The 12,031-nt window shown below is 40.9% G+C and overlaps 1 protein-coding gene across 1 annotated transcript; it reads right to left on the bottom strand.

Moving 5' to 3' along the window:
* Positions 1-386: 386 nt before the first annotated feature.
* Positions 387-4,068, bottom strand: LOC124404385 (cytochrome P450 4C1-like). Its single transcript, XM_046878474.1, has 12 exons — positions 3,880-4,068; positions 3,678-3,787; positions 3,285-3,375; positions 2,954-3,139; positions 2,791-2,884; positions 2,607-2,709; positions 2,418-2,529; positions 2,241-2,347; positions 1,628-1,696; positions 1,108-1,279; positions 844-1,023; positions 387-675 (listed from the first exon to the last, which is right to left on the bottom strand). Exons 1-12 carry the CDS (start codon positions 4,040-4,042, stop codon positions 506-508), a joined length of 1,557 nt encoding a protein of 518 aa, XP_046734430.1. The 5' UTR covers positions 4,043-4,068; the 3' UTR covers positions 387-505.
* Positions 4,069-12,031: the final 7,963 nt, after the last annotated feature.

The following is a 12,031-nucleotide window of genomic DNA, read 5'->3' as shown; positions in this document are numbered from 1 at the left end:
TGCCAAGAATCTAAACTAAACCATAATTTTGCTTGCTTGTAATTTGGTTCAAAAAATTTGCCAATTATATCGTCGAATTTGTAATTCCAAAGATTTTTTATTGAGCACGATGCACTGATATAGTACATGGAGAATAGAGTATTATCGAGTACTAAAATATGTGAGTAAAATTTATTATAATTGATAATGTTGATGATTTAAGTTGATTCTTGATGTTATCACAAACATACGAGTAAAAGAGAAATACACTACAAGGCGCAGAGTAAAATTCCTCAGAGAAATGGAAATGCTGCTGTTGTGGGGTGTAAACGGATTCAATATTGAAGCTCATTGAGTAAAAAAATTTGAAGCATTTTGCCAGAAGTGTTTAGGACCATTTGTGTCAAAGTCAATTCTCGTCCGGTGCTGTCGGAAAGGCCGTGAAGTAAAAAGATTGACAATTTGCGGCAGCGTCGCGCAGCAAACGACACTGACTAAAATCCAAGACAGTCATTCGACGATCGGCTTAATTACTCTGTGATCTCGGGACGAATTTCATGCGGATAGGCTTCGACGGTCGCAGGACCAAGTCGGGAAGGATTTGTACATCGCTGGAAAAGTCGAGTGGCTCGAAGTAGAAATTGTGCAAGAAATGTGCCATCAGCACCTTCAGCTCCAGCATAGCGAACTTTTGACCTGTAACAGACGAAGCGTGACGTAAATTATCGGTTATCGGATAGAATTTCGGTGATTACCACGAACGGTCTTTGCATGCATTTACATATTACACTTATAAAAGAATCAGGAAGATTACAATATTTACATACAGTGCACAATTATTCCGGTTACACGCGTTTTCCTTACCGATGCAGTTCCGCGGTCCTGCGCTGAAAGGCACGAAAGCAAAAGGATGACGTCCTTGCGCTTGGTCGGGTAAAAATCTGTCCGGATTAAAGACTGATGGGTCTGGCCAAAAATTGGGATCTCTGTGAAGGTCGTAAATGTGAACGTTAACGATCGTTCCCCCGGGCACCAAATAGTTCTCTAAAAGTGATATCAAACCATTGTATCGTGAGTGAATAAGAGGTGTACGATAATCAGGAGTAAAAATTGCGTGCGAATGCTCACTGAGTTGCAGGTCTTCCGATATGTGACGAGATACGAACGGCACACTCGGAAACAATCGCAAAGATTCTTTAATGCATCTTTCGAGGTAGGCCAAGCCCTGGACTTCGCGCGTTGACAATTTCGTGTCCTCTTTTCCTTCGAATGCCTTGTCGACCTCAACTCTCGCCTCGTCCTATCGTAACCAAAAACAAAAAGGCGTTCATTTTACCTGTCATGTACCACGCTTTGTTCATCGGCTAGAGACTATGAAAAAAAAAATGTTTTTTTTTATCAACAAGAAGCGAATGAAATTTAATATTCTGCACAGTTTACTTGTAGCCTGCTGCACGACAGTCGATCACTGCAGAAACGTTCAGAGTCGGTTAACAATTTACTACGTATGAGTCAGGATAATAAAGCCATGCAAAGATGACGCAGATTTTTTCTGAGCGAGAAAACCAGCCCACCGAATTAACAGTTGTGCGTACAAATTGACCGATAATGTTTTCCAAAAAATTGAATAAAAATGTCAATAACGTACCTGAATCTGTTTGTTTTCGGCTAGTAACATCAACGTGAAACATAACGCCATAGCGGTCGTGTCGTGACCCTGTGGGCAAAAAGAAATATGTGAATTACCCATAGAGATATGTTCTATGCCATGCCAAAAACTGTGTACTAACTACAATCGAAATTGTTTATTAAAATTACTAAGTTTTGGTATGATTCTACGTCATGCTCTTTCGCCGTGCTATACGGTGTCTGTAATACATGTCTCTTGACTTTGTATCCGACGTTTACAATGGTCAACATGAAGAAGGTTCAACTTTAGGCTTATTTTTAGACAAATAGTCACGGCTTTGCCGACTTCGTTATAATTCTGAGTCGATTTATTCTTCATTCGTTGTATTTATATTAACTTTTAACAATCAAATGATAGTCGACCCCTCGACAAGTTCACTATCTGAATAAAGGGGGGACCACAGCCAACGAGGGTGAGGTTTCAGTGAACAATGGCAACTGCGGAGAAACAAATCGTTTGCATAATGTGATAAGGTGTTGTTATCAGTCGTAAAAAAGAAATGAACAAGTGATGGAGCGAAAATTTTCTGGCCTTTGTTATGAGTTGGTAAAATCTGAGTAAGAAAATTTACCTCGAATATAAAAGTGTCAACTTCTTCCCTGATCCCTTCGTCGTTTATGCTGCCCTCACGTCTGGAAACTGAGATCAGAAGATCCAGCATAGTCAATCGTCGTTTTCCTGAATACGTATATGAGAAAATTACAACTATTATGGAATGAGAAAAGGATATTAGTACTTTTGAACGTACTTATGAAATTTCCATGTTTGAAACTGTAGGTATCCGGACCTCCGTCACCACCGAATCCTTGTAAAAATCGGCCACCGGAATCGTCGTGATACCGTTTACGCTCGTTGATGACCTTCCAAGAGGTAGGGAAAAAGTGTTATGGTTAACGTAAGTAATATACGCTGCCTGTATGATCCATAGCATACTAACATTTGTCGAAAAACCGTGGAGAACTTTGAGCGCTCGAACTTGGTCTTTGAATCTTCGCGTAATCTTGAAGATCCAATCTGAGTGCAGCCAAGGCCTGAGCATGCTGCGAACCAGACTCAAGAAATCGTTGTATAAAGTTTATTTTCGTTTTGCCTAATTGAAAGATAGAATGAAATTGACTCACCGGTAAAGCGTTATATCTCCCATTTCCGAAACGCAAGACCTGTATTCGTTCAGAACTTGCCCATTCACGTCCGATGTCGCGCCCATCGCGGTTTCTGCAAAGTCAAGAGATGAGGAAAGGTTTTCTCACACTCGTTAAGACTCGTTGTCAACTTCAAATTCACCGCAAATCGAATTGAGCGTGTATTTGTGGAGGAGGTGGACAAGATCGTCGACGACTTCGTCTCCCTCGAGGCAAAGCGATCGCACCAATTTCTCGCTCTGCTCGTTAAAAATCCCCATGAATTGTTGCAGTATATTGAAATGAAAGCCTGAGGTGAGGATTCTTCTTCGCGTGTGCCATTTCCTCCCTGAAGAAGAGGAAAAGGGAATTAAGCCGTTGACCCGTATCTTTGAAATATTCACCACCCCAAAATGCAGTGTGAATCGGTATTATCAATACAGCTCATTCTGCAAATCTGCACTGAGGGGAAAAATAAACCTTCCACGTCTCACCTTCGCTGGTTAGAAGACCGGTACCGAGCCATGGATGAATAAAACGGTAGAAAACGCTTTTTTTTATGTGCGTCACGCTTGTAAGTATGGCCTGAAAAATAAGCACGAAATTAAATGGCGCATATTCTGCAAGAATCCGATTAAACGGGATCCCGCGTGATATAACAATCTTAATTATTCAAACGAATGCAAATGCCAGAATCTTAGAGCGACGATCAGGCTCGTCGAGGATGACTTTGCCAATTGATTCAGACAATTGACCGTTTTTAAAATCACCCTCTCGACGAGTTTACGTGAAACATATCGTTTAATTGTCGTATTCCGTAGATATATGTTTTCGTAGTCATGAACAGTGACTTTAATTCCTAGTTTCCTCAAAATATTTCGGAATACCTCGACGTCGTCAGGATGATAAAGGTTCACGTGTGGAACATCGATGCTCCAAATCCGATTAATGGGGTAATACTCCCAGTTCATCCTGTGACCCACGTTCCAAAATTCCTCTGCAATAACCGGGAATTAATCGGTTGGATTTTGTTTCCATTTCTGCGTAACGAGCTGAATTAAAGTCGAGACATTGTTGGTCTAAACTTACCTAGGGGTACCAGGAACTTGAAAACATTGCCGACGAATGGCCAAGCATATGGCCCGGGAATTTTATCGATGAGTTCACCTCTCCTACCTCCGCGAACCAAATAGTGCAGCCCATAAAGGAGTCCCCCGATCAGGGTTAAAAATAGTGCGATACTCGACAACATTTTTTGGATATATTTTTTAGACCCGTAGATACAAAGATTGTTGTAATTTATATTTCCATCGCTCGAACGCGTTGCAACAATGTAGAATTCACTGGCTCTCCGCTATGCAACTCCGCTGTATTTTGGAACTCGACCAGTTAAAAATATTTAATGCTTACAGCGATCGACGCAAGAAAGATAACTGATGTTACTGAGAGACTCGTGCCTTTTCACATTTTTATTTTTCCATTGTATCCCAGTCTACACAGCTACAGTTCTGAACTCGTGTTGAATCGTGATACGTATATAAATCTATGATAACATAAGTTGGTTCATTTCACACATAAAAACGAATGATAAAGAAATCCGTTGTGGGGGAAAATATCAATCCTACGCATAATTTCCAGTCACCTTAAGTAAAACGAATGGAAAAAAAAATTATGATACGGGGATATCTTAAATGTATTGACCGCTTGACTCTTGTTTCGAAATGATTTCAACTGCCTCTGTACTGTTTTAGACAATTCTTTTCAAATCTTCGGCATTCCAGTGATTAGACATGTTATCAAAATGAAAGAAGAACAGGTAGAGTGAAAAATCGTCAGAATTCAAAGTTATACAACGAACTTTCGCTTTTTTTTCATTCCGATAAAATTTCCGATTTTACTTGACAAATATTTTATTCCTACGATTTCGCATTCCACCGCTAAAGAGAATTGACGCTGCTTTCCTAATATTTCCTCTTTGTGGCGAGTATTAAGATTGTAGAACTGGTCCAGCTTCATTTCAAACATCTTGTTTTCACACGGAAACAAGATAATAACATTTATTATTCAGCCTTGTTCAAATAAAAATTTGAATTACCTACACATTTTTCTAAAAAAAATTAACTAAGTTAGGTAAACTTTGAGTATCTTCCTATAAAACTTTCAAAACCTGAGGTAAGTAAAGATATTAATCCGACAGTCTTTCAATTAAACAAATAGTAGATCCCTGAAGTATCTTCATAAAAACAATCTTGAAATTAAATTACCATCCAGTATCTACAGTTACATACAATCAAGATACGATTCCACGATTTCTCAACATTTCTTTCTCGTCTCGAGCAAGACCAGATTTCCTGAGAATTTCGAAATTCTCATTTCGAGAAGTGTCAACCAGAAACCCTACAGGTATCCCATTTCAATTCTCAAAGCTAAGTTTTGTATTTTCAGCAGCGTAAGGTGCTGCCATCTAGAAGCGGGTCGCGCCGTCGGTATTGTCGGTAAGAAGTCTTGTATCCACCAAGCAACTCGGTCGTCAACACTTCTCAGAGTCCCCGCGAGATGGCGACACAGCAGCACCAGCAACGAGGCGCGGTTCGTTGAGAAGACAAGCGACGATCGGCGCCAAAGAAACGGTCAAACGATTCGCAGCAGCGTTCACATTTCAAAGCGAACGGAGCCAAAACCGAAGTCGCGTCAAAGACGAGCGTACAGGTAACAATCGGAGAATGGCAGCGACAATTGATTCTGTATCCTCAATACTCCCTACGCGAATTAGAGTCGCGACTGCGCCTCAACTCGGGGATCTCGAGGTCAAGCGGCCGCGGCTGCCGCCTGATCGACCCACTGACCCAGTTATCAACAGCCCTTTCAGCCGAATCCAATTCGCCGTTTAGCGTCGGCGGAATTTGGCCGCAGACAATTCGACAGGTAGGCGAATGCGTTCCCCCCAATGACAGGGACTTTTAGCCACTCGCATTAAGTTAGAGAATTAAATTTCATACAGATTTAGTTAGCTATGACAAAAATAAATTCCCACATGAAATTCAAGATGGCGGCTGAAGCTGCTGCTGAATCTAGTCGGAGTTCTGGATTTGGACCCCCCCCCCCCCCCCCCCCGTAGCAAAAATATCAGTTAAAAAAATTGCAATTTCAAATCCACATTTCGACTGGACTTCCCTGCAGATGCTTTTGTAGTGTGAATTAATTGCTGAATATTCGACGGCTAATCAGCTCTTGTTATAAACTCCGCAGGTGACTGGTGTGAGAGCTCGACGAGGAAATGTTGCACAGCCAACTTTGCAGGGAACCGCGCGTTCGGATTTCGACGTTGGATTTCGCCGATTTAGGTAAGTTTGTTTCGTTGTAGGTACAATCTGTGAACAGAAGCTTTATTCGTGCCTCTAACGGCACAACGAAATCTATCGTACACATTCCTCTGAGAAAAAATGTTGCCCTATCTTTACGTGTATTATACGTAGGTATATACATATATACATATAATGTATAACTGGACTTACTTTTCCGCCAAGACGTTCGATCGTGCGAAATTATCGTCGAGGGGTAGAAAATTATCTTTCAAACTCTATTTCAGCGCTGGTGCAGAAACTTTCGTCGATGCAAACTTTCGTCGCCTGGTATAATGTTTGCCGTTCTCCTGTAGCTCATCCTACCTTCCTCTCTCCCCCTTCGTTCTGCAGTTTCTTCCTCAAATTTACCTCGGAGTGAGTGAGAATTACAGCTATACGCATCAATTTTATACGCGACAAGTTTAAACGTCGCGAATACCTTCCTTGTCGACGCTTTTCATTTACCTTAATAGCTCCGAGCCTTTGCTGCGACGATGGATTTGGACAACGTGCCAACTAATTACTCGGAATGGTAAAAGGTGTGAAATTTTTCAAAGAGGTCAAGAACCGAGTTTAATTCCGGAAACCCCACGTGCGTTTCGGGGTGAATATAGTATAACGGACGATAAGTTACACTCCTGAATATACTTTAGTGTCCAACTCATTCGTGTCGCGTCCCCCGCGTTTTCGTGCTGCTACTGCTGCACGAAAGGGGCCCAAAGCAACAAAGATTAATCAAAGTTTAATCAAAAATTCTTGGCACAGAGTACAGAGACAGAAGCAGAAGCAGAAGCAGCCCGCTAGCTCGGTATACCTACAGCTCTTTTAGCAACTCGAGACGCACACTGAACGTAAATAGCGTTTTATCAGTCGCGATGTAATATCTTCTCCTTCCTGACGACGGCTTGCAGTGAAATTTATTAAGAGCTTCATTATGGTATAACAGTTGAACGCGAAGCGAACGGCGCTTGCTCCTCTTCATCTACGTTAAAATAAATGGAACGAAAAAAAAAACACTATTGAAAAGAAATATATATATATATATGTATGTATCAACAAGCCTCATATTAAAAGTGATGCTATTAAGCTTCTATGTATACAAAAAAAGATACATTATACAATTATAATGAAATTTAAAAACTTTTAGGGTCTTTTCGTATCATTATAAGCAACAACTCTGCCAAGTTTCAAATCGGTCCCTTAATTTATACCAATGTCGAACAGAACGAAATAGCTGGTTATAAAAACGACATGTATTTTACATTTAAAACTTTCGCAGCTTACAGATATTATAAGTGTCTCAGTTAACTTAGAGGCTTAAAAGTTTATACAGATTTTCTTTTTCAATGATTTGGAACAGATCTGAGTAGCGTCGTAAAGTTTTGCGAAAAGCGTAAAACGAGTATTTTTCCTTTTGTTTGTGTATAAACTCACCAATTTTAAAAGGATAACGAATATTATCCAAAATAACTTCATTACTCAACTATTGTTGTCGTTAAAGTTGAACAAATTGTGTTCAAATAATAAGCAGTTTGTGCTACGGATGAGAGATTTACCGATCTTACTGCAGGTATCGCTGTCATTTTTTGCTCGATATATCACAAAGTTTCTTTCGCAGCCGCGAACGGCAAAACAAACACGATTCAAGGGTTAATACAATCGGCGATTGATTAATTGAGCCGCAGATTCAGCCACTCTGTGAGGGGTGCCGCTGATTCGAAACATGCAAACGTATCGAACGGTGTAGACAGTCGTTTACGATTAATATCCGCGTTATTTACACCATCGTACACCGAACATGTACGAGCGAATTTTCCACCTGCCTCCCCTTCAGTTATGTAAATATAAATACAAATATAAATATTTTTTCAATTTTATTTCATGCACGCAAGATGCGATTAATGAATATATATATTACAATATCGTATATTATCCGCGATCGTCACTCCTCGACAATCATTCAGGCGTTCCAACATCCATGTATGCGTACCTGTAGGTATTTGCATTAGCATGTTACACTTGCGGTTAAAAATTGGTAAAAAAAAAAAGAAAAGAAAAAAACTACAATAATATCGAAATTCGAACTGAAAAAAGCGATCTCGAGAGAAGAAAAAAAAATCACCTGCAAGCAAATTCGCGATGTAAGAGAACGTTTGCAGAAGCAACGATTAGCGCTTAGCAATAGTATGTACAAGTGTCTGTTAGGTATACTATATAACAGAAAAATGTAAAGCCGTAAGCTTGTCGCTGCATCAGAGGCGGATTTAGAAAGAGCTCAGCGGCAAAACTGTCAAATAAATGAACGTTATAGTCGGCGAAGCTGGCGTTGGCGGTAGTTCAACTCCCTTTCTAGGCTCCCTCGGGATCAGAGCTGCGATGCGTGGCAGTCGACGGTGTGCGGGAGGGAGGGAGGGAGGGAGGGAGTGAGGGTTGCGTAATTTATTCAGCCAGGGAGAGGCCTCCCTTTTCTTTCTATCTTGCTTTCTCTCTTTCTGAGGGTCGGAACGGCGGGCTGAAGGGTAGGAGAAGACATCCCGGCAAAATTTAGGTACAGAATCGTATAGCATGTCGGAGCTATACGTAAGTACGAGATACATACGTATCACGTAATACAAAAGGATTTTACTCCGGAAGTAAAAGACCTCGGTTATTTTCTGTAATAGCATGTATGTAGTAGGGATAAAAAACAAAAAACAAAGTGAATTATAGAAGCGTATGATGATGATAATAAAGGCATGATAATTGAAAGAAGTAAGGATGATAATTGGGAAATTTTCTTTTCTTTCTTTCTTTCTTTCTTCCTTTTCGCTTCTCTTTATTTCTTTATTTTGATCCGAAGGTTTCTTTTTGAGAAGAAAATTATCGCGACAATTCAAGCGAGAGCGAATAATGACTCGAATCGCGTTTCGTCATGTGTATACGTTTTACACACACACACACACACACCGTAGGTACATATTGTAGGTATGTGGTAAAATAAGGGCGTTGTAATTAGCTTTCCTTTCACTTGGATTCTCGCTTTCTCCTTTCCTACAATACGTACCTTTTTTTTTCTAGACCTCACAAACCCTGTAAACTTCGGATTCGGATTCAGTTTTCTTTTCACCGGAAACGATTATCACCGCAAATATCCGCGTGTACGACAGACGCATTTTACGGTAAAGAAAAACAAAACTGGGGAACATAATGTTGACGAAGAATGAAATTGCTCTCTTCAAAAAAAAAAAAAAAAAAAAACTACATTGGTATTCAGGACATTGTTCTCCTTTGGGGAAAAAGGAAATCCATTTTTCTCTATATACATTCGCGAATCACCTATACATATGTATGTATGTGTATATACAGGAATTAATTTCGTCACGGGAAAATACACTTGTGAAAAGCGTGTATCTCGAGATTGCTTTATTCAATATACATATACGTCTGCGTAACGCCGGTTTCCAGCCCCACGTGACACGACCTCGCATGTATTACAGCCGCATACCGAAAAGGGGTCGAAGGTTTTTTTGTACGAATTAAGGAGAAAGCGGCATTCCCGGAGCTTCGGCATCCACGTGATTCCCCAGATCGTCTTTTGTCTCCGTTTCTGGATCCCGTCGCGCCTGTCGGGCCTCCGGGAATATCCACTGGCTGAATTGTTTGCTTGCGAACACCTGGATATTCCCTTCAAGTACCACGTTCGTTGGCGATATTTACATACAATTGCTTTACGGCACCCTTAAATAAGTCACAACGCACTATCTAATTTTGGTTGATCGTATCATGAGATACCTAGTCACGCATATTCGAGCATTTATCGAATATCAAATATTATACGATATGATTTTTCTAAAGACGCGAGAAAATATACGTCATACTTTAGGTATATATCTATTTTTCGTTTCAATTCCTTTGAAAATTCGTTCAATTTAAACAAATGTACCAGATTTTCTACCCCGTGATAGCGATTTGAAATGAACAACTGATATAATCCTAAGCTCTTGATTGCAATTTTATTACCATCGTCTCTCCTCCATTCTTACAAAAATCACATATTTATACTTTACAAATATATATCTCATAATTAATTCAATGATTATCCGATAACCGTGACCAAATGAACAAAAAGAATCTATTTTCAGCTCAAGGAACTCCTTCAGACATACGTAAGATTAATAATAATCTGATCCTAGCGCGATATATTCGCAATCGAATCGCATAAATTCACCCTCAATTTCCGATCGATCAATTATCCGAGAAAATCGCGGTTCCGCTCTCTGATCTTTCGGTCCGACAGCCGATCCTCGACAGGGATCAAGAAGCTGGACGGAAAGGGAGGCCGATTTTGTTCCCGAGACGGGAACGAGGGCATTTATAACGCAAATCCCCCGGTATGTCATGGAAATCCGCTCTGTCCCGTCCCCGATGGCTGCCGGGTCTCGTCGCCTCGGAGATACGCGGAAGCTGTTAAGACAGAGTCGAGACGAGAAGGAGGTGTCGTTTCGACTGGCGCGTACAGCAGCCGAAATTGCTTCTGCAGGTTCGAAAGGTTGCACCCCGAGGAGTTAAGGTCAGCCTCGGAATGCTTGGAGGACTTGAAATCCACTTTGCAAATTCTCCAACTGCGAAATAATAATGATCAATTAGGTATTGCGAATTCCCGATTAACCGAGCATACAATCGATCATCTTTTGAATTCGATTATTTTTCCTTACAATCGGTTTTTCTTTTTCGTTGAGTTGAATGTTGTTACAGGAAAGTGAAATCGAAAGTGTGAGAAACGTCAGCTCCTTCCTTGCCGTCGTAAAAGTTCAAATCCACTTTCGGCCCTTCTTCTCTCTCGCGAGTTTGCGGCGAGGTGGAAACTCCAGCATCACTGACCCTCTTCGTGGCTTAGCCCCGTGGTCACGCGTTTACTTTTTTCACAGTCACGCAGTCACACACACACACACACACTCGCACTTCTCAACTACTGTATCCTCCAACTGAGGCCAGGATATTTACGCTTCGGTAAATCCTGAAAATTACCTTCTTCGTATCAGCAGGTGTGAAAAAAAAATCTCTCCGCGGTACTTGTGGAGCCCACCTTAGCGCAGGCATCTCTTATATATATCTATGTTGTATGCTTAAATTTACACTCGGTCACTGAACCTTGACATCATCCTCCGGACCCCTGGTATCGCGCCTATATAGGTACGTGACGTGCCGGAATTAACCATCTTTCCAGGTGTCTTCTGCGCCCGGAAAAATACTCTCGGTTATGGTGTTTTAGTTGGTAGTCGGATTGGAGATGTTTCGAGAAATTAACAGAGCAGAGAAAGCAGATTTGACGGATCTAAAGCAGGTGTAATAACTTTTAATTACAATATCGTATCGTACTTGTGCAATGATTGCTTTATGAACACTTGCCTGGAACGAGAAACTCTCGGCGAATCTATTCTCAGCGTTTGAACAAGAGTCGAGGAATAATTAAACGAGTTCAAACATTGTCGAAAAATTGAAGCTGCATCGTAACATCTTTCGAAACGATTCACCTGATCATAATCGTTCGTGTATACGTACGTAGGATCTGTTTAAATTAGTTTAAATCAGACTTTGACGAACGAACTTTTCGTTTAGCTCATTTTTAACTTCTACGTCACGCGCCGTCAAAAATGAAACAACAAACCATTCAAAGTCCAGATTTACGCTTTCGACTAGCCAAATCGTTACGTTTTCTCCAAGCAATACGAAAACGATATACGCCATATATGTATAATATACGCCAATCGACGGGGTTACGGGAATTCCTTAGGATCTTGACGATTATTTCCGATCTACCAAGGCCCGAGGGGCTTCTTCCCTTTCAGCCTCGAGAGTGAAAATCTCTTAACCGCTCGGCGCCGAGCTGTCATCCGTCAAGTGAAGACGCTCACCGT

The sequence above is a fragment of the Diprion similis genome, chromosome 1 (genome assembly GCF_021155765.1).
Source record: "Diprion similis isolate iyDipSimi1 chromosome 1, iyDipSimi1.1, whole genome shotgun sequence".
NCBI classification, from domain to species: Eukaryota; Metazoa; Arthropoda; class Insecta; order Hymenoptera; family Diprionidae; genus Diprion; species Diprion similis.
The sequence above is the reverse complement of the archived record's forward strand: the minus strand, read 5'-3'. Positions and strand labels throughout refer to the sequence as shown.